This window comes from Molothrus aeneus, chromosome 2, assembly GCF_037042795.1.
Source record: "Molothrus aeneus isolate 106 chromosome 2, BPBGC_Maene_1.0, whole genome shotgun sequence".
Classification (NCBI taxonomy): domain Eukaryota; kingdom Metazoa; phylum Chordata; class Aves; order Passeriformes; family Icteridae; genus Molothrus; species Molothrus aeneus.
Genome location: NC_089647.1, coordinates 16,788,537 through 16,815,379, shown reverse-complemented (window position 1 = coordinate 16,815,379; position 26,843 = coordinate 16,788,537). Strand labels below are relative to the sequence as shown.

Sequence of the window (26,843 nt, the reverse complement as noted above, 5' to 3'; positions counted from 1 at the left end):
TGTTTGAATGATTAATATTCTCTACCTGTTGCATGGTTTTCAAATGTATTGTGTAAAAACTTGTTATCAGGAACCAACATTAGGATGACTTTTCACTCTTCCCCAGTGACTAGCACTTTAGTGCCATTTGTAATAGATACAATATGGGAAATGGAGAATTGGGGAGTTATTTCAACAAAGTCATGGCTTGATCCTGGTCACCTGTCTGTAAGTAAAGTCAGTGCATCACATACCCTTGGCACTGATTCCTTTGGGGTCTCTTCTTTGGAGGAGAATAATAAAAGCTCCCCCCGTGTAAGTGTTATGCATATATATGCACATGATCATACAGAGAGTCTTTTGTACCATCAGAGTAGCCAGAATGCATGCTGAAAATTGTGCTAGTTTTGTACTATGGAAATTTCAGATCAAGTTAAAGAATTGTGTGTCATCAGAACAGGATGGTAATAAATTAACTTATCTCTACCAGCTAGAACTTACTGCCAGCTCCCCCTTTCCATTCTTGCCCTTTGTATTACAGAATTGGTGGATTTTTGTTGCTTTACTGCAACCCAGTGTGAAATGCACTTATTTAAGTGAGCACTGACCTGTCAGTATAACTAATGAATTTGAGGTAGGTTTTAAATATAAAGAAACCCAGGGTTTTAAAGTGTTTACAGTATTTGTTTCTCCTGGTTTTTAAGGACACTTTACAATATATATTGCCATAGCTTCATAGGTGTTGCATATTAAGGGGTTAAGGGGTGCATTTTAAACTGACTTATCAGCAAAGCTGGCATTGAAAATAAAACGTGCAGAATTTATACATAAAGCAAATATGTTTAGGAAAATCTATTAGCTGAAACAGCCCTATTCAGGTGCTTTCTGCTGTTAAAATCCCTGAATTGTGATGTTGGTGTAAAACAAATGCTGAAAAACACTTGATGGTTTTGTATGGTCTTTTAAGACAGTCAATGCTATACAGCTGTTATGCATACAAATATTTTAGTTGAGAGAGAAGTGTGGGTTCCAAAATCAGGTTTTCTATAGTGGTCTGCCTAGTTTATGTAAGACTGTCTTGTTCCATATACAGAATGAACAATAGCATTTACTGGAAACTACTTCTGTATCTGGTCCAATTTGTGATTCTTTATGAATGGAAAGATAATCAGTAATTTTTTCACAATGCTCATCACTGTAGGATTGGAGCACTCCAGAAATCTTTGTCTGTACAGAATTCCCAAAGAGCACTGATACTCCAATTTACAGATAAATCACTAAAGAGTAGTCACCTGTTCAAAAAGTGTTTGACAGTTTTGGTTGAGTGGTTAGAGATGTCAAGAGTCTTTTTTGCCATGGTGGGTGATGATTTTTAGGAATCGAAGCTTGGCTGTCAGTGATATCAGGCTTTGTGATGATCACTTAGCTGTTTGAAAATCTGAGACCACAACGTTGAGTTGAACACATTATAAAAGGATAAACACAAAATCCATTTGGATTAAGTACTGTAATTCTTTTCTGTTTCTTTCTTTCGATGTCCTATCCCTCTCCACCACCTTTAAAGTTACTGTTTCACACCCTTTTGAGCAGGAATTTCTATTTCAAATAATTCCACGTTTCAGGATCTTACTCATTGGATTTCATCTCTAGCTCTGAATCTAAGTTAAAAATATACTACACTCACTGTATTTTGTTACAAAGGCAATGTCAACTGACCGTTCTCTCTTTTTTTCTTGTGTTCTTGTTGCAATCATTCCTTAAAGCAAAATAATGTTTCAGTGTCTGATCTCAAGCATGTCAGATTCTCATACTGTGCTTTTTAGAAGCATCTGTTTCATTTATAATGTTAGAGTATCTGTATTGCCACAACTGGACTGAATTAATTTGTGTTTCATTTGGTAAGGTCTGCGTGTTTATGGGAGAGACCGAAGTTTGAAGTCTGATCAACTCTTGTTTTTGTTGGGATTTTTATTCAGTATTATTTCAAAATTAAAGATAAGTCATAGTTAATATTATTTACAGGTCTGAACGTTGCCTGAGAAAGACAGATGATGAACTGTGTAAATTGACCAAGGCTTCTAAGGAACCAGAAAAAATCAATGCTGTCACTTTCAGAAGACGAGAGCTGCAGAAGAAAGGTTTGTAGTTAGCAGTCATCTGGTAGTTAAGTATGAATTTTGGAGGTTGTTGGGATATTTTCCTTTTTTAATCTAGTATTATGAGAGGAGCACAGAAATAAATTGAGGTGTCGCACGCAGTGTCTGTGTTTCCATACAGTAAAAATATATCAGATGCCTGGTTTTAAATGATAATAAAACTATGGTGAATCAAATCTGTGGAAGAAAAATTAGACTGAGTACCGCCTCACTGCACTGTTATAATCTTGATTTTCCAAAAAAGTCTTATTATAAAAGAATGTAATCTATTAAGAATGCTCAGATAGTTTGTGAACCCTGCTAAAATATTCATGCTAGATGATATTTATTTTCACTGCTGAAGAATTATGACCTCTATGCACATTCTCCAGGGATAATGTGCTGTCTTTTTATGCTGGCTACTAATATTTGCAGATTAGAACAGGAAATTGAGAATATTGCAATTGGCAGAAGATAAAGAAAGATTGTGGAGTATAAAGTGCTAAATCTTGTTTGGAAGGGATCTATGAATTTGGTTATACCCCTGACTAATTATGCAAAACAAACAAAAAAAAAGAATATATTTTGGCAGCCATATACAATTAAAAAAGGAAAGAGCTTACTGTGGAAAACTTATTATACCTGCTTCCATGCATTTTATATAAGACATAAACAATATGAAGAAATGTAAAGGTTTTTAAGGATAATATGTTAAGTTACTTTTTTTTTTTACACAGAAAACAAGCACTGTGGTGAACTGGAGAAGAGGAGCAGACACATGAACAGCTCTACTCTTAGTCAGAAGGAATCAGGTTCTTTTGTTTCTGAGAAAAGGAAAAGAAAATACAGTGGCCATATTTCTGATGATTGTAATGCACACATTCCACAAAAGTCACTTGCATTCTCTGTAAGTTGCACTTAATTTTAGCACATATTCACACATACTAACATAGCAGCAGTAGCAACATCCCAAATAAAAGGATTATGCCATAAATAGGATTTATCATACAGGTATATTAGCAGATATTACCTGTTGAGGTAAATTAGTTCAGTGATGCATCACAAGGAGTGAATCAATGTTCTTCTGTCCACATCATCACATTCTGCTTATTGTAGCAGAAAGGTTGAGAAAGATGAATGACAGTGTTTCCTTCAGGCAGGAGCATAGATTCAAACAATTTTGAAAATAAGGCATCTAGCTTCTTAAGTGAAGATTCTTTCACAGATGATCTAGAATTTGGGACTAATTAGGGGCATTAACAGCAAAACTGCCAAATATACCTAAGGTTATTGAAATCTTGCAGATGTCATCTTTTTGCTTCCTCCTTAGTCTATTGTACTTTTCCCTGAAGTTTTGTTCTTACCCATCCTTAGGATTTGAAAAAAAACAACAAATAAGACTGAGGGAATCAGTCAAGTACAAAGTGGATTTATATTCAAGCATTTGAATATAAACAATAAAGACGTCTCTGTAGCCTTCTGATTTAAACCCTACAGAGACAGGCAGTTATCAAACCTGTAAAACCCAGTTTCCAAGTCATACTTTTGGAAAGTAAGGAAAGCACAGATTATTGGCCTCTCCATGTCTGACACTGACAGAGCTGCTAAAAATCAGAAATAGTTCCTTGTTCAGTTTGAATAGGGGTCACTGTAGCCTTTTAAAAGATTGTAATAATGCTCTTTGGAATATGAGGGGGGAGAAATTATCCTGAATTGAGCATTTAATGTCACTGTGTTAAGCTATAATTATTTTTTCTATCACATAGCTAATATCAGTGATCACTGATCTGAACCATCTAGAAATGTCAAGTAATAAACTTACATCCTGTCTCTGATGAATCCTGTTTCTAGGAAAAGAAAAGTTTGAGTTCAGCTCAGTCTCCTGGCTGCAGAATACCCTGTGAGGATGGACAAGACCACAGATCTAATCCTATTCTGGTGCCAGACTGTCCAGCAGAGAGAGATGCTAAAGACACTTCCACCCACAACCACTTAAGGCCTGCTCACTGCCACACAGAGGACTCTGCCTCAGAGTCTCCTTCCAGAAATGTGTCAAAGATACAGCTTTCTGCCACCAGTGGGGATGTGCTTTCCTCACAAGCTGGTACCATCAGGAAATTAAAGCTGGACAAATCAGAGTACCTGAGCAAGCTGCGGAACAGAATCTGCAGGGGTAATCAGCACCTTGTTTCCATTGACCCAAGTATGTACTGTGTCTGTGCTGGTGACAATTCCTGATGGTACACTTAGCTGCTAAACTCGAGCATAACTGGCTAGTTGAGACAGAGGGAACACAAGACTGAAGACTGCCATCCTGTTTTTAATGCATTGTGCAGGTTAGAGAACAGTGCCTAGTGTCAGAATCTTGTATCTGAGAAACAGGATGGACAGCAAGATTCTTGAATTCCAATCCTCTTTTTCCAGCTGATTTTGTGGCTATGGAAAAACCCAGCTTTTACTTTTTAATGATGCTAAAACTGAGAAAAATTACTGTCTTCTTTGAAGCAGCTGTGCTGTGTCCATTTCATTTAATAGCCAAATCATTTTGAGGACCTGGTACAAAAGATACAGAGCACTACTTGTTGCATACAATTCCATGCATGCAGATCTTGACTGGTTTGAGCAGTGTACTTTGATATCATGTACTGCAAGTCAGAATTCTTTACTTGTCTGAAATCCACAAGGAATGAAATATTCACAAGCCTGCACTTTGTAGTATACGTATACTTCTTTTTTCCTTTTTAGTTATCCTTTCCAGTGATGATGAAGATGGACCTTCTGAACCACAATGCACAGAGCTGATGAAGGATAATATCACTGAAAATAAAGAAACGCAGTCTGACTTCTGTTTCTCAGCTAAGCAATTAGAAGACAAGACAAAAAGTCACACAGAGCAGGTAGTCCAGTTTTTGGCTGATGTATTGTTATGCCAATTTATTTCTGTAATGTTTGTTATAGAAAATGATTGTTTATTATTGTCCCAGCCATAAGCATAAGCTGCAGAAATTTATTTCACAGATAGAATACTGGACAGTCTTCAGAGAATTTCTCTGGTTCTGAAATTCCTCTGGTTCTCTTGGGTGTTTTTACTACACACAATGTATTTCCTATTTTGATAATAAACATTTGGAAATATTTAATTTCAGAAAACAGGAAGATCAAATAGTAACCTGAGGTAGAAACAGACATGATAAAGATACATCTGTGGAAGAATTTGTTTCCACACACTGTTCTACGGTGATCATAGATTTTTGTCATCCAATCCTCTGTTCTAATTCAGGGCTTAGAGAAGTTTCAGGATCTTTGTTGTCAGCAGGCAGAGATAAAGTGAAGTTCCCCTTCCTGTTGGGCTAGCTGTAGAACTTGAATTTAAAAGTAGCCATAAAGGTTGTTTGCCCTATTTTGGACTTGATTAGTCTTTGGCTGCTTGCTTTGACCTGGATATGGGTTATCTGTGTAATCCTGAAACAAGTCAGAAGAGCCATTGCTGCCTCTTCTCACAGGTGAATCAATTCAATCATAAGCACTGAATTGGATCCTGAAGGTCTGCTGTGAAGCAGAGCTGTTGCTCTGTTGTTTGAGTTTTTACTAATTTGGAACCAAATGAGAGATTGTGTCTTGGTAATGGAGGTGAAGCAATGTACTGTTAGACCCTTAAGGAAATTGTCAGTAATGAGTGTAATAACACTTGGAGCTTTTTAAAATTATTTTTCTATGTGGAAGCTGGCTTTGGGAGTCAATTCTTACAACCATGAAGAAAGGTATTCCTGAAGTTACAAGAGGGGCATATCTAACAAATACAAATTTTTTCCAGTTTTTAACAGAGTCAGTTGAAGATAAATATCCTCTCAGGTTACCTTCTAGAAGCACACCTAAAAAGCAGACAAACCTGGCACTGGATGTTGAATTTGATAGACTACACATTGGGAAATTTAAGTGTTTATCAACCGGTCCTGCTAGGGTAAGATGTTCTATTATGCTATTTTGTGAATATTTAAAACTTAAAATTCTGGTTAAACAAAGTCATTCATACTTAGTGTAGAAGCACAGAGCTTTTATTACTGTTGCATTAAATTCCTTTGGCTAAACAATGGAGTATGTGGCCTTGTGCATTTGGATTGCTGTCAGTAGAAAAGCTGACTATGATTTGCTGTGGCCACAGTTTTCATGTGTAAAGGTTCTGTATAAATGCTGTACTGGAACACAAGTCATACTGAGGAAGTTTTTAATGAATTCTAACAGAAAACAAGGGCCATATTAATGGCCAATTAATGTCACTTAAAATAAAGACCAATTACTTTACTCAGAAATAGTAGTTGTGTTCTAATAAAGTAATCCATAATGATCAGAGTTCAGATATATACTATGCTCTTTCCTTTTAAACAGAAAATTGTTTGCTTTGTGGCTTCAGAGAGCATAAAAACAATACTAAAAGCTTTAGTGTGTAGCCAATAAGCTACTCACAGGGTGTAGAAACATAAATGAAGATGTTCTTTAAATGGAGCACCAGCTCCTGGAGTTTCAACCAGTCTTTGACCAGGTTCTTTCTGTATATTGCAACTGAAAAAGATGTTTGAACCTACATATCTTTTGCCTTCAGTAAGACATTGTGAAATCTTGGATTGTAATAACAATTTCAGCATCTCACAAAACAGCAGTTACAAAAACATTTCATGGAAATTTTCTAAATTAATAATTTGAAGGATGAGTTGAAATAAATTTATGATCAATGCTCTTAAGTAGTAATTTTCCTTGGGAAACACAACTTTGTGCCTACTGTGGTGCCACAGGGGAAATATGTTAATATGTATAACCTTTTGTCAAAGTGACCATAAAGCATTTTTCATTTAGCAAAGTCTCTTTAATGTAGCAGCAGTGCAAGTGGAATCTTTAAAGGCCTTTAATTCAAAGATTAGTGTAAAGAAATAGCAGCATAAAGTTGAACCACTTCTCTCATGCCCTTACTGCAAGTGGTGCATCTGACAGCTTCTCATATGTTGCTTTACCTCCTTCTGTCCCAAGTGATCATCTTTTCTTTTTAAGGAGCCTATAGGCAGTTTGCAACTTTCTGCTTATTTCTCAGTGCCTCTCATCTCTGAAAGTTACCTGCTGTCATTTAGGTTCTGCAATGCCTTTAAGAATGTTTTTTAAGTGATATAGGCAATGTGAAGTCTCAAACTTCACAACGCATATTTGACTTTAGCTTAATGGTGTTTTACAAACTGAATGATTCTATTATATTATTTTCAGTTTATTTCAGTGTAAGGAAAGATGTGCAGATGTTTAAAAATACATATATTGTTTTAATCATTTTGTAAAATGCAAACTAATTTATATTTTTTTAAAATCTTATTTCAGTTTACACTGAAAAATATTGTGATCCCATTTCAGGGTAAGAGAATTTTCTTTAACCTTTTCTTAATTGTATCTTTATAGTATTGCATTAAAACAGTAAGTGTATTTCTGTTATCAATAAATTATAATCTTTCACAAACATATTAGTTTTTAATTTTTTATGTTTTTCAGTAAATAAAAGTTTAGGTGTCTATAGTGTAGGCATTAACAACTTAGCAGCTTCTTGTACTTTTAAGGTGAATTTGTAGTTTTAATGGCATGCCTCCCATATTCCTGCATATTTTAGGTGTTGAACTGTAGTAGATATGACTATGCCTATTTTTGAGGTGAAACGTTGAACTTTTCAAATTAGCATTGTAGATCCTTAGGTTTACAAAAAATTATGAGTAGACTAAAGCTAAGAGAAATAAAATGATGGATTTGCATTCAGTTGATTTTCCAAGATGATGTGTGGTAGGAAAAGGTTAATGAGCATTTTTAAGTTGACTTGACTTAAAGCAAATGGGAATTAATGATTTGCAGTATTTTTTCCATAGTTGTAGGCATTAACTGTGGTTATTTTGACAAAAAACCCAATTTTTTTTCCAGGAAGAATCCTGCATGCAGGTGTTTAGATTTTTGCGTTACAGTTTGATAGCTTTGTTTTACACAGCTTGATGTAGCTGACTTAAATATTGAATTCTCAGTATATGATGTAATGCAAGGAATAAAATCTATAAATATTGTGTTAATACACTCCAGTCATACCTCTCAGCATGTAATTACTGTGACATGTATTACTCTATCTGTGGCTGTTAAAAGTATGGTTTTTTTGAATTCTCTTTTCTACAGTGTCTCTTAAGAACATTCAGCTTACACTGGATACACTGGATCTGAGAAGACTTGGCTGGTGGAAAAGTGGTGGTGGCTGTTCTTCAACAATTATTTTTCTTTGGTTATCTGTGGATTATGTAGAAAAGATTGAAACCCAGATGGGAAAGTTAGTTACCAGCCAGCCATGTGAGTAATTGCTTTCCTTAAGTGCAATGAAAAGGTCATGTCAGTAACGTGGTTGTTTTACAGCTGTGTTTTTTGAATGCAGAGGAAAGCCTATAGTGTTTTAAAGATCACAGAATGAGAAAATACACTGAGTTGGAAGGATCATTGAGTCCAGCTCCTGTCCCTGCACAGCACCATCCCCAGGAATCATACCATGTGCCTGACAGCATTGTCAAAATGCTCCTTGAACTCTGTCAGGATGGTGCTCAGACCACTTCCCAGGGGAGCCTGTTCCAGAGCCCAGCCACCCTATGGGCGAAGAGCTTTTTTCTAATATCCAACCCTCCCCTGATACAACTTCAGGCTATTCCTGTGGGTCCTGTCCCTGGTCACCACAGAGAAGAGATCAGTGTCTGCCCCTCCTCTTCCTCGCATAAGGGAGTTGTAACTGCAATGAGGTCTCCCCTGTTTCCCCTTCTGCATGCTGAACAAGCCAAGTGATCTCAGCTGCTTCTGGTAGGACTTCCCCTCAAGACCCTTTACCATCTTTGTGGCCCTCCTCTGGATGCTCTCTAATAGCTTAATGTCATTTTTGTATTGTGATGCCTAGAATTGCATACATATACTCAAGGTGAGGCTGTACCAGTGTAGATAAGTGGGTTACTTCTGCATTTCTAAAATGCTTCACTGTACTTTTATTTGGAAGAAAAAACCCTAATATTATGTGATTCAAAATTACTGCTACTTAATAAACTACTGCTGCTTAATAAAAACACATCAAAGCAATTTAATCGTAGTCTCTGTCAGAAGGCCTTCTGAAAATAGACTTGAGTACAAAGCATCTTTCCTTTAAAATATATGGATGTGTTAAATATCCTTACTCTTGAATATTGTCTGTGCTATACAAAAGGCTTGGCAAGTAAAGATTGACTTGACCTTTGACAAGACTGCAGTGAGCCATTGGTTGTTATTGAAGAAAATTTCCACAAAAGGCCAAATGGGCTGTTTAATCTTTGGGTATTATTGACTCCTTGTATTTGGTTTTCCAGCATGAAGATCTGTAAAAAAATAGAGCATGCTCTGTAAAACATAGAGTATAACTTTGGCTCACACATTCAGAGTGGCACAATCATACAAGGTTATTTTCATAGATGCAACGATTTTGCTTACATAAAATAGGATGTCACCATTGTCTGTGTGACATTTAATAGTCACCTCCTCTATGAAGAAAAATGATGAGTAATGGCAGCTTTACATAAGGAGTACAAGTAGTTTGGAGCAAAATACTAAATAAAATTTTAGCAGAGAGCTCCCTTTAGTTGATGCAAGTTTATTGAAGCTACTGGTACCTTTTGTAGATACAGTTCCCAGTGAAATGAATGGAATGTGAGTATGAAGATGCGAGGCATCTTTTACTATTACGTTTATTTGCACTAGTTACATTCTTGTTGGAGAAACCATGAGGAATTTTTATTAAATTTGTTTGATTGTTTTACACCTTTTAATTTTACATAGTAATGTGAATGTTTTGAAGTGTTTTTAGAGACTTGTTGAAAAAATCAGTCGTGGTTTTGTAGATTGTGGAAATGGTTACTATGGTTCTGCTCTGCTGCAAATATATTTGGAAAATGTATTGTGGTGCATCTGACAGCCTGAGAGGTGTCAGAGTAGTTTCTCACCCAGGAGAGTTAGAAAGGACTTGAATAAGAAGACAGGACAGGCTGTGCTGGTCTATGTTCATGGTATAGCCAGTCAAGTGCACTGACCAGCAAAGTGTTTAAATGTGACTGGTCCTTCTTATGCCCTTAACCTTTTCTTTGCCCATACTGCTTCTTCCTTAAATTACCTGAATGTCCCTCTTTGCTGCCTTTAGGTCTTTCCTTAAACAATCCTTTGGGATTCCTGTGCAATCCCAGAATACTCTTCCCCTGCATCCCATCATGTGTGCTGTACACCTCAGCAGCAACCCCCTTTCAGTCCAAAAAGTGCTCTGGCACTGACTTATGGTGATGGGTTTTGGGTCTGGACCCTTGGGCTGAGACTCACCTGGGACAGCTCTGGGACAGCCCTGATTGTCTGTCTCTTGCTCAGCCTGTAATTTGGGTTCTTACCTGCCATTTTGCTATGCTCCTCTGTGGAAAGTGGGACTGTGGGCTGTGAAAGTGGGACTTCTGCGGGCTGATGGCTCCTGTGATGAACCTGGCAGGGCATTGTTTGGGCTTCCCCTCTTGCCATTGTCTCTCTTAGTTCCTTTGTGGGTGTTCAGATAAGTTTCTATCATTTAATCTAATAGTTAATATTATCCATTCTCTCCCTTTTCCAGCCAAATCCAATGAATTTGTATTTTTGGAAATGTCTCAGCCACTCACAGAATGGGAAGAAGAGAGGCTGACTGAACTGATTACAGGTGTCAGCAAGAGGAACAGAGCACCAGATCTTGCTGAGTTTTTGTCTTTGAAACAAGCATTACCCTTGTTTAAGGATCTTTCTCCTGAAGAAAGCTCTTTTGTGAGTTGCAATAAGGATCTACTAAAGCAATGGCTGCCAAAAGAGAATACCTCAGATGCTCATGAGCCTGTAATTCAGGTGAGTGGATAGCTGCTGCTTTATTCATCACCACTGCTTGGCATTCACACATTTGAGTAAATTTTAGGTCAGCCTTCTTCCATAATTCATATCAAAAATCCCAGTCAGGATTACTCCAAAATTTGCAGTCTGCTAGATTGTGCTCACAGAGGGATAGTCTATAGACCTCATCAGTAAGTGGCAAGTACCAGTGCTTTAGATCTGTTCATGGTTGTGTAAATTTAGAACCACAGGGGTGTTCTGCCCTTGTGGTGTCTCTAGGGCAGCAAGCAGGAAGTTAATCAAATACTGAGTAATGGAACCATTTTTTTTGGTTGAACTGGAAGTGCAGCAGAGCAGGAGCTGTGTAGGTGGCCCTCCAGACACCTTTAGATGTATTCCACAGCTTGAAAATGCTGAATTATTCCTCAGACTGCTGGGGAGATGAGTCTGTACAAGTTAATGTGTTGTCTTGGTTTAATCTCTTGAGGAACTGTCTAAACCCAGCCCCACGTCATTGTCACACAGAAATTACATATCTTTGTTGGCACCAGTAAAAAGCCAAGAGATAGCAGATCAATCTGCAAGGTCCATGAAATTGGGACTTTAAAAGGAAGCCAGCCAGCTCAAATATGTATTGTTTTTAGGCAAATTCTTCAAGGACTAGATTTTCAAATCTTCCAGGCATATACAGATCCTGGAAAGACAGTCTGACACTTGTCACCATTCTTTTATGTTTCTTCTCCAAAACCATTCCTGGTTCACTTGGCTAAATAATACTTGAATAGTTTTAGAGAGATTATTATGAACTAAGATCTGTCATTATTTTTAAAATATTCATAACTTTTTATTTGTCTGAACAGTGGCATGTTTGCCCAAATATCAAAGTTTATACTATGGATCTCCAGCAAGAATCCTCTTCAGTGATGCAGGGTACTCCTCTGGTTTTTAGGCTTGGGTTTTGTGTCTTGTGTTTTATGTATCAAGCTGTATAATGCTTTTTACAATTGTTTGTGTTTTTCTGGTAGGAATCAAAGCTAAAAGTGATCAGGCCCAGTTATGCTCTTGCAAATAAGCAGAATAGTGGCTGCTATTGTATCTCTTTGTCCTCTGCACTGAATGAAGAATGGAAAGAAGTAAGAGAAATGGGAGCAGTTAAGAAGTAAGTGTATTTCATATGAATGAGAAAGGGAAAACACAAGAATTTGAATAAATTAATTACTGGAATAAAAGCCCTTACTTATCTGCCATTCTCTAGGTCATTTGAAAGTGTTGTATGAAAGTCACTCTTCAAATTGAAAATATCAGCAAATATCAGTGTAGTTACCTGTTAAAAGACATTATGGATGTGTTATAGCATGAAATTTGAGCAAATCTGCTTTATGACTACAAGGTCATATCATGAGTGCATCAACAGAGAGTGGGGATCTCACGGGTTCTGTCAGTATCCATTTAAGTCTATCTTAGCAAAACTTACTAATTTAAGCCAGCTTTTTATAAAATCTGAACAAAGTGTTCTTTTACTGTTCTGTCACACTCAATCTTTTTATAACCATTTGTCCTCTAGTATTTCTTCACATTTTGTATAGAGATTTTTCAAATACTTTGATCAAAAATAGAAAAACAGGATGAAGGCAGAAAATAGTCTGCTTTCAAAAGTTTTTATCAAAATTTCAGGGTGCTTTGGGGTGATATTTGTTTTGTAACACCTAAATATTGGAGGAGGAAATGGTAAAGGTTTTAGAACTACTGTTTTCTAGAAAATCTTCTGCATATAAGACAGAGCAATGTCACACAAATTCAGAGCAATGTCACATAAAACAGTTTGTCACTGTTATATGATACGATTTGTTTTCTAGTTTAATTGTTTATCCACCCCCACCTGCAAAAGGAGGACTGGGAGTCACAAGAGAAGACCTAGAGTGCTTAGAATATGGAGAGTTTCTCAATGATGTCATCATTGATTTCTATCTTAAGTAAGTAATCTCAGCCTTTCTTGTATCCTTCACACTCCCTGGGGCATGTTGTGGACTTGAATGTACTGGAAATGTTGGTCACTAAGAACAACAATTTCAGAAGTAACAATGTGATGAATTGGACATTGGACTTTTTTAAAAAGATTTTTTGTTCTTAGCAGTTTCATTTGTTTTAATTTCATTGGTTTTGTCCCTCTGAAGGGCTGTGATAAAATCCAGACAGAATAACAGGAGGAAAAAAGCTTCTTGGTGACCTTACAGAAGAGAAAGTGCCATGTAGGCAGTTGAAAAAAGTAGGGGGTCTGTAGTACTGTTTTATTTACTAAGTTTGCATGAAGTGGAGCATCCCCTGCTATGCTGTGCAATTTCAGGTATTCTTCTGATGCTGATCTGCAGAAAGGAACACAGCTTAAGGAGGTTGTGCTTGGCTTAGCTTCTCCAAGCCCTCCTGCTAAAGTTGCTTGTGAAAGCAATTTTTCAAGAACTGGCCTTGTATCCACCAGTCCCTAAAGCTGTGTTTTATTTTCACGCTGCTGACTTAGGTCTAAGAAGAATTCTGGTTCTTTTGAAGCTTGTCAGCAGGAATTGCATTTCACTTGGCATCCAGATGGGTGTAAGAACTGTGAGTAATAGGAAGACTTGTCTAGAAGATAGGAAAAGGAATTGCATAACATTGTTTCAATGGGGTTTTACAGCAAAGCCCTTCCTATTTTGCTCTAAACTAGAACTAAATAATGCATCATGGTCTTCTGAATAGTTGTAGCTTCTCAACAGAAATGGAAGATTTCAAAAAAATGACTTAATGCAATTGTTGTAGAAATCCCTCTGCTTTTATAATTTGTTAAGACTTCCCACATTCTGTTTTTATTCTTTTGCAAGCAATGTCATGTATGACTGTGTTGCCCAATTCATCAAGTGAAGCTGGAGGTACCTTTTGTAGGATAACTGCAATTATGAGGGCTTTGGCTTTCTAGAGTGACAGAATAAATTCTTAAGGTGATGTTTATTATAAAATTATCAGCAGTGAAGTAATAGGTACTTAGCTTTCACATGCATAACCTTCAAAAGTGAAATGGACAATTTAACTGACCTGTTCCATGCTTTTTGAATATGCACAAGTATAGCATTCCATAGGTTTATATTTGGTTAGGTTTTCAAGTCTCTCTTAATTGTAAGGACTAGGTACCTAACTTTCAAAATAAAGTCAGAAGTCTGAATACTGGAGAAAAAAATCAGGGACAAAAAATAACTGCATTCTTAGTAGGTGCTTGGCTGTTACATACTCTGATGATGTGAATAGTTAAAATAGAAAGGTCTGGTGTGATTACTGGCTGTGAAGGCAACTGATTCTAAGCATAACCTGAATATGACAAGTCATTAGAATAACTGCCCTTTTTTTTAGCAGTAACGGTACTTTCTAGAAAAATAATTTAATAATTTGGGTTTCTTCTTTGGTAGGTATCTGTTATTGGAGAAGGCACCAAAACATGTTGCTGACCGTACACACATTTTTAGCAGTTTCTTCTACAAGTGCCTGACCAGGACAGAAAAAAACTCGGAGGGGGATGTCAAAGTTTCGTAAGTTCATTACAGATGCCATTATGACCAGAAGCAATCTATCTATTGGTACCACTTTGAAGTTTTGGAGATCATCTACTAATCAGCACATAAAATAGTTTTTGGTGTTTTCCAAGAGATTAGTGATTAAATATTGTAACTCACAATTTAAACATACTGGTGTTTTTCCTTAAAATCAATGTGTTTCATACTGAATATGAATGAAAATATTATCACCTTTCTCCAGCTTTTTCTGAATATTTACTTCAGGCAATTATTTACTTGATATTTTTATCATAAATCCACAGTTTTGCAAGACATGCATAATTTAAAGAAATTATATTACTAACAATATTTTTATACTTACTGTATATTTCATTTTACATATTGGTAAAAAATTATTGACCAGAGTTTTAGTAAGAAAATTTTATTGCACACCAAGCTTACGCATTTGTTTTTTAACACATGAGCTCACTGGATTGGAGAGTCTCCCAAAAAGATATTTTTAGCAGCCCAGGAGCCCTGTATCATGTTATGTTTCCTGCTAACTGCCTAAATGGTAGAAGCATTCTTAACTCACTTCCAGTTTCTTCTCAACACTGATGTTTGAGAGCAAAGCCACCAACATTCATTCTTTTTTCACAGAGCCGCAGAATCTATTAGGTTGGAAAAGACCTCTAAGATTGTTATATATATTAATAATTGTTAAATAACAATTATTACCCAGCACTACCAAGTCCATCACTAAACCATGACCCCAAATGCCACATCTACGAGTCTTTTAAGTACCCCCAGGTGACTCAGCCACTTCCATGGGCCTGTTCCAGTCCTTAGAAAACATTTTGGTGAAGAAATCTTCCTAATATCCAATCTAAACGTTCCCTGGCACAACTTGAGCCTGTTGGCTCTTGTCCTGTTTCTTGTTGCCTGGGAGAAGAGAATGACACCCACCTCACTAAAACCATCCAGGTCGTTAGAGAGATCAATAAGCATCATCATTCAGTTTATTGAAGGCTTTTTTGTTTCTCTCTGAAGTGATTATTTTTTTTTCTTCTGTTATCCCTGAAGTCCCCAGATTTTTCATTCTTCTGGCAAACGAGGCCAGCTGCACAGAGAGGTGTGTGTGCCATCTTGTTTAGGGGACAGTCACTGCTGGGTGAAAGCTGTGTTGAAGGGAAGAAAAGTGAGATTTCTGTAATATTCTCAAAGATGTCTTGAAAATTCATGTATCTCTGTTTGAAAGAACATCTTCCATGATTTTACTGTCTTCTGACTTTGAATGTTCTGAGGTGAGGACAAAATTATCCATGATAAGAATGCTGTTGTGCCTTGATCTGATTGCTTTTACAAGGCTGGACTGTCCATAATCTTCTGGAGGAACAGGAATGGCACTCTTAGTTTATCATATTTCAAGGACTGTGGCTTTTCTGGACAAGGAGATAGCTTTGGAAATTCTAGTTTTGTGTTTGGGCTTAGATACCTGGTGACTGCAGATAGTTTGGGATGTTAGTTTGTTTCAGTGGGTTTTTTTCTTTTTGATAAATGGCTAGTGAAAATCCTGGCTATTTACTGTTGTAAATTAAATTAATCCCAACAGATGTGACTACTTAAAGACCCTTTGCTTCACTTTGCTCACACAGCTCAGGCACTGGATTGAGAAAGTTGCTTTTATAGGTGCTTTCCCAAGTTATAAACAGGCCTTCCCTTTGAAGTTCCCAGTGCTGCTACAGTCAGGTAGCAGAGGAAGCTTGCAGCAAGTCTTTACTTAAAGCTGGCCCATGCAGAGCCCTACACCAGCCTGTTTTACCACTCCTTACTCATTTCCTCCAGTTCCTACTACTCTGAAGTTGTGTTTCTTAATCAAAGATGAGGATGGAATCACAATGATAATAAGGATGTCTGCTGAGTAGAGTGAATTATACTTTCATAGTGGAGCAAAGTTCTGTGAAATGTTGGTTTCTATTTCAACTTGTGCAACCTAGGCTGAAAATCCGAACTTAAATATCTTCTCTGTTTTTCTTGTTCTCCTCGTATTTGTCCTCATGCTTTTTCTGTAGAGCTGGAAATGAAGTGTGGTGCAGCATTTAAATCTCGGGATTGGAAGGCATGTGTTTCACCTCTGTGTTTGCTGCAGGTGTGCTGCATGACCCTGTGCAAGGCATTTAGCTTTTTCCCTTCAAAAACAGTTGTTCAGATAGGCCTTCAGAAGTGGTATTGTGAAGCTTAATTAGTGGACATTTTAAATTATAGATCTGTTTTTACACTGACTGGTATTTAGATGAGGTTTTTGCATTTAGTGCAGTAAACAATAATTGCAAGAAATCCATTCAAATCTATGAATGATTGTGGTTTTTTTTTTTTCAAGAAGAGCTTAAAATGGTTCAGAAATGGCTCATTAGTCACTTGTGCTCAATGGTGTGCTGATTTATTTTTAACCTGTCTAGGAAATTTCTAGAAGAAATGGAAAACCCATTGAGGGACGGGGGAGGAGATACAGGAGTGCTAATCCCTATGCCTTGCCTTAAGTGAAAGGAACAAAACCAAACAACAATTGTAATTTGTTTTTTTCAGAGCAGCACAGAGAAGACACAGAAGAGTAAGAACATGGACTCGCCATATAAATATCTTCAATAAAGATTATATTTTTGTGCCTGTGAATGAGGAGTAAGTCTATGTTTTCAACACATTTTCTGCTATTTAAAGATTTCGGTTGTGGTGGTAAAATTTTATGGCTGATCATTGCCCATGATAGATTAGATTTTGAAGAAGTAATACAAGTGGAAGGAGTAATTTTTGAAAACTGTTCAAAAGATAAAATGCTTCTTCAGCTGTTAACTTTGTACCTTTGGTATTTGTTTTACTGAAAATTACTGTTAGGTATTTTTCAGAATAATTTGTGTGTCATTGTGGTGATTCCTGTGCACTTCAGCAATATTTCTATAAAGAAATCACAGCAACTCATAGTGTCAATAGATAAAAGTAGAACTTCCATAATCTGTGCCTTGGCCTGGTTAAATAACCGACCTGTACATGGAAACTCCTGTAAAATTTAATCATCATTGAAGGGTGCATAATGGAAAACATCTGTGGAAGGGTGCCACATCTTCAGCTATATTCAAAACTGGGATCACCATCACTGATTATTAGTGTTTTTTTATTTTGGATTTTAGTTGAAGTGTGGAATGGGTTCTCAAATTGATAAATTGCTGTGGTGGGTTTCTTGGGGTTTTTAAAGGAATTGATACTTATTTTTTCTGTTATGCCACAATGCAAAGTAAATAATGAGGGAGAGGATTAGTATGAGAAGCCATGAAAAGAACATGGCAATGATGATTGTGTGTCACAGAACAGTTGTCCATGAGCTCTCAATATTATTAAAGCTTTTCATAGCCTTTTCAGAACCAAATGTTCAGAATTCTGACATCTTTTCCTCCCTCTCCCCACTGCTGGGTGCAGGTCTCATTGGTACATGGCAGTTATCTGTTTTCCTTGGTTGGAAGAAGCTGTGTATGAGGAGTGTCCCCAGCAGAATTCACCGTCCCCCCGGCCTCGGCAGTCTCCCCTGGAGCCACAGAGCGAGAGCACCAGAGCTGGCTCAGTGCTCTGCAGGGATGAAGAAGAGGGGGATGGTAGCAGAAGTTTATTCTCTAAAGGTATGTAATCTAGGAGAAAGTTAAGTTGAGCCATGAACAGTTCTAGGTGTCTTAGTCCTTGGAAGAGGGAAATTATGTGAAAGATGATTTCTAAAATTTCCAGACCAATGTTTTTATGTACCCATGAGTAGTAAGGGCTGCAAGATTTCTGCAACTCTGGAAAATACTGGAAGAAACATGGAAAATCAGGAGTGATTGGAAATTTTGGTTTCAGTAAGAATTTATCAAGAGGGAAGACCTTTGGTAATTGCTATTTTAGGATTCAGAAGGGAATGTTAAAAATTGGTTTATAAACTGTTTTGTTACTTTCATATTTGAATGTATTTGAATACTAATAATCATGAACTTGAAAATAAAAATACCTTGCTTAGGCATTATTTTCTTAAATTATTTTTATTTGTTCTTTTGTACTAGGACACAATGAAATTGCTGCTTCTGCTTCAGTTCTATATTCAGCTATTTCTAAAGTAAGTGCCTTTTTGTATTGGCAGAGAAAATATATTACTGAATTTCTGAAGGCTATGAGACTTGACCAAGGGATATTGCATCATCATTTTTGCAGTAGTTATTGATGTTTGTCTAGCCTGCAGCATGTACAATGCATTTTGAATTAGCATTGTCCTACTGTGCTTATCTATTTGCTCTGCTGTGATTTCACCCGTTTTTAAAATTAATTTATCAGTTTCTACTTATGAGATGTATGAGACCTTCTCTAACTTTAAATTTATGAAGATCTTAGAGTTTATGATTGATGTTGGCTTTTTAAGATTTATTTTTATTTTTCCCTTGTCTCAGATCTCCCTAAGTAATTCCAAAAAGCAGATTTGTAAAAGGTATGTTTCTGTTTTCTTTCTGATATTGTAACATTAAATTATGGAATTCTGTTGTAATTCAGGTGTTGTTATAAAACCACAGCTGTAGGTGCTTCTCAATTTTTACCACATTGGTTAAAATATTGATATATTTGGGTAGGCTGGATGCAAACAAAATACTTCCTTCAGGTGTGTTGGTGATGAAAAACTGCAATGACTTGTTTTTGTTTTTGTTGTGTACAGGCCTTGTATACTCATCTTAGATTCCCTGAAAGCATGTTCTGTGCAGAAAACTGTTCAGGTTTTGAGAGAGTAAGTAACTACAGTTTGTATCTTTTAGTAATAGATGCTGCTGGTCATATTTTTATATACAAAGTACTTTTGTCTAGAAAGGTGTATATTTCTAATGCTAAAGGAAAATACATGAAGAGTCATGACTAAGGAAACACTAATTATAATACAGAGGCCTCCATGAAAAGCTTTTCTATGTTTTGCAACCCACATATGATGCAAAAACTGTAAAGTGGAGAGTGGAGAAAAAAAAATAGAGAGGTTTTTGCTGGTGTTGTTTTTGTGGGGGGAGGATTTGTCCCATCTAGTCTAGCAACTGAAGGTGTTTTTAAGGGTATAAAAACACTTAAAATGAATACTTTGAAATCTGAACAATAATTTTCTAGGGGACTGATGTTCAATTTTTGATGACACTAACAGAATTAGTGTTAAATACATTCCTATGTACAAAAATGCAGAAACTAGACTGAAGCTGTCTAAAAGCTTTATGTGTCAGTAGAGTTATAGTGGGATAGTATTTCTTCTGAAAAGTGTAAAAATATATTCAATTTTGTACGTGGTAAGTATGTCAGTATTCGAAGAATGTAATAAAAACTTTCAGTACTTTTACACACTCCTGATGATTTTAATGTCTATCAACAACTTTAAAAAAATGTTAAATATCTGAAGATAAATGCAATTGTTCTTTGTGTTCTCTGAGCTATTCCTGTCACTGAAAGGTACAAAAATCTGTAAACTAAATAGCACCACCTTCTTGTAAAAGTAAATTCTTCAAAATGCTATGTAAAGTTTAGATGAGATTTAGAAATTTTTGTGAAACCATCTTTTCCCTAAATAGAGAGATCTCCCTGCCATGTGTCTTGGGAGAAAGAATGAAATAGCAACTTCTCTTTATTTATTTATTGATAAAATCTCTGTGGGATGTATTATTTTAGTGCGCTATTCTTTGAGCTACTCCTGAGGTTGAAATTCCAGAGTGTGGTTTCTTGGAGTTTAGAGAGATGTCACAAAAAGTCAGAAAACAATGGGAGACCTAGGGAGCTGTGAGATAAGGGGAGTTTGGGAAGCAAACCTCTTATTCCTTCAATTTCCAGTTACACCCTGGAAGCAGAAGTTTAAGGAAATTGATGCAGGTATTCTATGGCATCTTCTTTTCCCTGAATTGATTTTTGTTGTGTTTTGGGCAGGTGTCAGGCTCAAACAAACCAATTAGAAAGTCTACAGTCATAGGTTCTTGCAGTTTCTATAAAGTGTGCTTCACTGAAATGTCGTCATCTTTGAATTATTTCATATTTGGTGCCTTTCCACAGTTGCCATTTTCTCCAAAAGCTGCTTAAGTGTTCTGTATGTATTTTTATTCTCATGACTGCAAGGACTTGGGACTTGTAGAAATCAAACACAAGGTCTGACTTAATGCATATATTTATTCTCTTAAGTCAGACCTTATTTTTGCTTTTCAGAAGCCCTTAGACTTTGTAAGTCTAACTAAAGCCAGGAGAAGAATATAGGTAACTACTGCCTTTGAAAACCAGACCCTTAGGTTTTCCATCCCATCCCTAAAATCAGCAGCCAACCCTGAATGTGGAGTCAGTGAGTTGCTACTGAAGCATGAGAACAATAGAAAACCTGATAACAAACAAATTCTAATCACTATAGAAAAGCTTTCCTAAGGTTTTCATCAAGTCTTTAAATACCTTGTACACTGTTGGGATTGCAAGGGTTATATTGGTGGAATTATTACTGAAGTTTTTTGTAAAGTGAGGTTTAAGGGGGTTTTAATTAGAAAATTATTCCTTTAATTAAGGTATAAAAATGTCCAGGTATCCTAATTGCTTAGAGAAACTCTGCACAAATAGCTGATTTTAAATTATATCATGCATATTTGTTTTGTGTATTTCCCATTATGTTTTGTATATTGCCTATTATGTAGAAATGCCTGTGAGTGCAATAGAATATTGGATATTTGGAACAATGTTGAGTAGTGTCCCAAAAGGTACTGAGCTTGGGAGTTATTCCTCAAGTATTTCCACTGTTTACTTTCTTTTGTAGGTACCTTGAAGTGGAATGGGAAGCAAAACGAAAAACACATCGGGAATTCAGTAAATCAACAATGATTGACCTATGTCCCAGAGTGCCTAAACAAGATAACAGCAGTGATTGTGGGGTCTACTTGCTGCAGTATGTGGAAAGCTTCTTCCAGGTACAAATGCCAACTACCTTCCCCTTTCCCCCAAATTATCTTAAACCACAAAAACCCATTTTCTGAGCAAAATAGCCAGACACAAAAAAGCTGTCAAGTGTCAAAATTGTCAAAACAATTTGAGAAAGAGGAGATGAAACCCATTCTTAAGTAATGGCAGAGGTCTTTCTGTCTGGTGTCTCATATGTGTCTATCCTCAAATGTTTCTGACCTTGTAGTTAAGTGTTGCTTTTCTATTGACACATGCAGTATCCCTGACTACTTGCATGTATTTGGAACCCATTAGTGTATGCACTGCTGCCCTACAGATGTTACAGAAGTATCTTTGCATCTCTGCTTGCAGTATCTAAAACTTTGTCAGCTTGTGCATTGGTCTTTGAGTGGTCTGTTTCTGTAGAGTCAGTTTCTGTAGAGAGAGGAAGAGGGGAAATTGTTAAAAGGGAATGTGTAGAGCTAAGGGAGCCTCTTTTTCTTTTCCAGCACATACATTTAAATATCTGCAGATCCTGGGCTTCAGGCACTATTTTTTAGGGTGTCCCCAAGTCTTCCTCCCCCTGATCAGCACACTGCCCTTTGCTCTGTCCTTTGAATGGCTTCTTCTTGTTTGATGCTTGATGCATGTTGTTGTATTCTCCTGAGATTGCTGTGCATGCAGAGCCTTGTATGAGGCCTTGAGCAGTGGACAGGCTTCTCTGCTGTAGGAGAACAGATCAGATTGCCATTCCAAAGCACCTGTACACAGGTACACCCACTGGGGGAGGGTGGGGAGATTGGAGCTCTGTGTGCAGATGCAGGCTGTGATCTTGTCCAGGTCATGGGGATGTTGTTGGATGCATCATGTGGGATGTACATCTGTAGCAGGAGTGCTGTGGATGGATATGGGCTCTTTGGAAAGCACAGGCATAGAGCACAAGGAGGTAGAGCTGTCCTTCATGTGGGTCAGCTGGAATGCAGGGATCTATGCCTAGGGATGGATTAGGAGCTGAGAGGTTCTGAGAGCAGAGCACCTTGGGTGACATAGCAGTGGGCATCTGCTGTCAGCCACCTGATCAAGAACAACAAGTGCACGAGGCCCCTTTGGACAGGTAAAAGCAGCTTCATATTCACAGACCCTGGACCCTTGGGGTGACTTTAACCTGACAGCCGTCTGGAGAGTTCCTGACCTGAGTGATAGGTGACCCAATGAGGAGAGGTGCTCTGCTGGAAGCCAGGAAGGTCTGGCAGGGGATACAAAACTCCAGAATTTCCTTCAACCCCCAACCATTCTGTGGTTCTCTAATAGATGGGTTGAGCTCTTGTGTAGGGGGAAAAGGAAATTACTTACCAAAGCTTTTGAACTGCCCATTCTCTAACAAGGGGGTCTTGTTCTTCTTTAAGAAGCAAGGTTTGAGACAAGGTCTTTGTAAATTGTCCGAAAGACTCATAGACTGCAAATCATGATGTGTTCTTAAGTTTACTGTTTCAATTTATCATATATTAATTTATTCAAAGGAAGGAGGAGGTAAAATATAAGCATGGCAAAAGACTGAAGAGGGAAAGAAGAAAAGAAATTGGTTTTGGCAAATCAGATGTGATATTGTAGTCTTAACTACCAAATCTGACAGCACCTTTCATCTATTTCATTTTGCTATTCTCTTTTGTTCCAAATTCTCCCCTTCTCATGTCCTGCTAAAACTGTTATCAGTATTCTTACTTTTTGTTGTCCTGTCAGAAGACCTGCTTACGACAGAAAAACCACATGCTTGAGATAGCAAAATCTCAGGATTCTCGACCACATGAGATTGATTCTTTGCTATAGTTTGCTGTAGTTGCTATATATTTGTCAAAATACATGAAATCTGCCTTTAATATGAGTTAATACTGATGAATCTTTAAGAGAAGTGATGATAACCTGTTTGGTGTTTACCATGAGTACCTTTTGGCAAGGGCACATATATGTGTGACTATGATGAAGGAACTGCAATTTGATTTTAAAGGCTGGCAGTCTTGTATGGAAACTTGTTTGTGCCTCCTTAATCTCAGTAGCAGTGGAAGGGTTTGAAATCCTTTCTGAAGCTTGTGTTAGGAAATTCATACCATAAACATTCCTTTTTCTCTTACCAGAATCCCATAGTTAATTTTGAACAACCACTGCATCTGGAGAATTGGTTCCCTCGTCAGCTGATCAGAAACAAAAGAGAAGAAATTCGAGACCTGATCTTGCAACTGCACTTTCAACAGCAGAGTGGCAGCAGCAGCTAATAAATCTAATAAGGCAGTCCTGGCAAAGGATACTGCTGTATAAAATAACTGGAACTCTGCTTACTTTGGTCTCTTCCTGTCTTGCAGAGAAGAAGAAAAAAAAGGCACAAGGAGTACTTTTTGCTCAGCATGTATTTATTTAAAGTTTTTTTTTTCACTGGTGTTGTGTGGTCTAAAGATGCTGGAAGGGGGAAAGGAGAAGGTTGTAGATAAGAATGTAAATATGATACGTTAAAGCTAATGCATATGAATTCCTAGTTGGTTCTTGGAATATGAAAGCTGCTTACAGGTATGTGTCAAGGATGTAAAAATACTTTTGTCTTTTGGAGCCTGTTCTTTTTAATTCTATATAAACAGGGATGGTTGAAGCGGTCCAGCTGGAGAAAGACTGATTGTCCTTCTCGGACGTCCCGGCTGGCTATCCAGCACCGCTAGCAGTACAGGGGCACTATCCCAATCTCCGTGGTTTGGGACACCACCTAAGGCAAACGCTCTGTGCTATGACAGCAGCGTGACCTTGTGGTAGGACATGGCTTGGCTTATGGCTACAGTCAGCAGAAATAAGAATAGAGCGCTCTCCAGCTGTGGTGAATCCAGGTTTATTGAGTCCCAGGGGAACCGACAGCCAAAGACGAAGAGGGAGAAGTTGCAGCAGCTTATAAGGAGGGAGGGACACAGGGGAGGAGTCAGTCCTTGGACAAATAGGGTTTCAGAGAGGAGTGGGATACAAAAGATTGACTTAGGGAAAACCCCAATGGGGATAACTTGAGGGTGGGGCCCCGGCCCCTGAGGCAATCACTTGATGCTCTAGCCGGAAGTTTCTAGAGAGTTCTAGAGAGAAGGGTGAAAGCACTGAGTGATGGACAGGGCACTGGGGAGGGATTTGAGAAAGGATACATTAATCTCCAAGGCAACTGGGGAGGAGTTGGGATAACTGGCAGCATAAAGGAGGGAAGGGAGAACCAGGGCAGAACCATTGCATGATAGGGGGGAACAGAACAGTCCAACTTATACAGACAGAACACAACAGATGGTCATGTAGCAGTCAGGCCTGAAGAAGGGATCTGGGTCTTGTATTATGTCTCTTGATTTGCAGCTGATGCAGATAGAATGAATACTATGTATTTTTTTACTTTAAGGATTTAATGTTGACTCTCTTTAGAGATGTATTTTTTGTTTTGTTTCTGATTATATACAGAAGTAATCTGCATGTTTCAGAAAATTCTGCCAAGATTTGAGGCTCATAAGTTTTGATGATTTTTTAAAAAGAATTATTTCCCCCCTTCCTAGCATTTTCATAAAAGTGTGTTTCCACAAGGGGAAGACATTTGTTTGAGAGTGACTGTTGAAATACTTCAAAGTTGGGAGTGTGTTTTCTTTTAAGGTTTTTTTTTCTTATCAGATTTTAGAAGCAAACTTGCTCTCAAAGTAGATACCAGTACAGTATGTGTAGGCAGTAGATTTTTAATGCTGTTCACCTGATTTTGGGGAATAATTCCTGCAAATCTTAAGGCATCACCTGCATTAGCAAGGCAAGCAGGCTGTGGCCTAACAACCTCAAAAGTCTGAGGCGTTTTACTGAGAAATAAGGTCTTTAAGATATGGGATTTACATATAAGACAAACAGGATTTTTACCTTGCTTAGGAGAGGATTGAGTAAAGATGACTGAATATTGAGTGTTTGAATTCAGACTTGATTTGATAAACTAGGACAAGTTCATCATTGTCTTAATTTGTATTGATGTAGCTTTTCCTTGAACAGTGATCGCATTTTGATGTGTGCACTTTTTCTGTACTCACTGCACATTAGAAGGTGACTGTTCTAAAAGGATGCTTTCTCCTGTTCCCCACTGTAACCTCACTGAAGTGTCATCTTACCCTTCAGAAGGACTGTGTGTCAGATAACCAACAAAACCACTTGTGTCATAAAATAGTCTACAAAACCAGAGCTCTTAAAGCTGGAAATACAACAGAGAGTTAAAATAAAAATTGAGGGCAACCCAAAGATGCAAGCATTTTTGTCATTGCAGAATTCTCAGGGCCCCTTCCCTCAAGACAACTCTAAAACCTGGCTTCTGAAAAATCCAGTTATTATTTTAGGTTCTGTACAGTCATCCAACACCCCTCCACTCCCCCTTTGTCGCAGACATATTTTTGTGAAAATCTTTTCTTAGGATTTTCTCTCTTCTGAGAAGCTGAGGCCTCAGAAACAAAATGTTAACAATGGTTATCTGCTGCTGTGGAATGCATCAGGTGTGTCTGTGATTGGGCCATTTTGAATGTTTACAATTAATGGCCAACCACAGACCAGATAGCTTGGACTCTCTGTTCGAGACACAAACCTTTGTTATCATTCATTCTATTCTATTCTTAGCTGGCTTCTGAGGAAACCTTTCCTTCTATTTCTTTTTAGTATAGTTATAATGTAATATATATATATAATAAAATAGTAAATCAAGCCTTCTGAACATGGAGTCAACATTCTCATCTCTTGCCTCATCCAAGAACCCCTGTGAACACTGTCACACCCCTTATTTGTTTTTCAAACCAGAAAGCATTCTTTCTGTGGGGGAGAGAATTTTAAAACAATTTGCTGAGCACAGTTACCTTCTGTATAGCTGTGAGCAGCCTTGTGCAATGACTGTATGTTTTTTGTCTTTGTTTCTAGTTTAATTCTGTAGTTTGGCACTACCCCTTCTTTCCCTGCCGCCCAACATCTTTTCTTCCCATCCCAGAGTTGTGTCTTTCAGCACCTAAATCACAACACCAGCATTACTTACAAGAATAATCTGTGTATTTATTGTAAAACAAAAGATACAATGCAGAAATGTGTTCCCTTTCTCTACACCTTTCTTAATTGAATAATGTTTTCAGTGCTCCCTTATGAAAAACAATTTGGGCTTTTCCTTATGGTAAAGTTAGATTTTATCACCAAGCAATTGGTTCTTTTTTAGATTGACTGGTTTATAGATATTTAAAAGCAAAATAATGTATGCAATTTTCTAAATTGATTTTATAACACAAAAGGATTGCCTTTTTAGATTTCTTACATATGTACTATGAGAATGCCAATGCATTTGATATTAAAATTATCTCCCGAA

The 26,843-nt window shown here is 37.4% G+C and overlaps 1 protein-coding gene across 1 annotated transcript in view; it reads left to right on the top strand.

Annotated features, from left to right (window-relative positions):
- The window catches only part of SENP7 (SUMO specific peptidase 7), a 41,050-nt gene extending 14,207 nt beyond the window's left edge, over nucleotides 1–26,843 (top strand). The window contains exons 6-23 of the mRNA XM_066572006.1: nucleotides 2,002–2,117; nucleotides 2,852–3,021; nucleotides 3,966–4,317; nucleotides 4,860–5,011; nucleotides 5,929–6,075; nucleotides 7,473–7,506; nucleotides 8,301–8,468; nucleotides 10,771–11,033; nucleotides 12,041–12,174; nucleotides 12,872–12,988; nucleotides 14,447–14,566; nucleotides 17,117–17,209; nucleotides 18,002–18,198; nucleotides 18,613–18,665; nucleotides 18,994–19,031; nucleotides 19,254–19,322; nucleotides 21,351–21,501; nucleotides 23,605–26,843. Of these exons, the coding sequence (XP_066428103.1) occupies nucleotides 2,002–2,117; nucleotides 2,852–3,021; nucleotides 3,966–4,317; nucleotides 4,860–5,011; nucleotides 5,929–6,075; nucleotides 7,473–7,506; nucleotides 8,301–8,468; nucleotides 10,771–11,033; nucleotides 12,041–12,174; nucleotides 12,872–12,988; nucleotides 14,447–14,566; nucleotides 17,117–17,209; nucleotides 18,002–18,198; nucleotides 18,613–18,665; nucleotides 18,994–19,031; nucleotides 19,254–19,322; nucleotides 21,351–21,501; nucleotides 23,605–23,742 (2,512 nt within the window). The 3' untranslated portion in view covers nucleotides 23,743–26,843. The remainder of the gene's footprint in view (nucleotides 1–2,001; nucleotides 2,118–2,851; nucleotides 3,022–3,965; nucleotides 4,318–4,859; nucleotides 5,012–5,928; nucleotides 6,076–7,472; nucleotides 7,507–8,300; nucleotides 8,469–10,770; nucleotides 11,034–12,040; nucleotides 12,175–12,871; nucleotides 12,989–14,446; nucleotides 14,567–17,116; nucleotides 17,210–18,001; nucleotides 18,199–18,612; nucleotides 18,666–18,993; nucleotides 19,032–19,253; nucleotides 19,323–21,350; nucleotides 21,502–23,604) is intronic.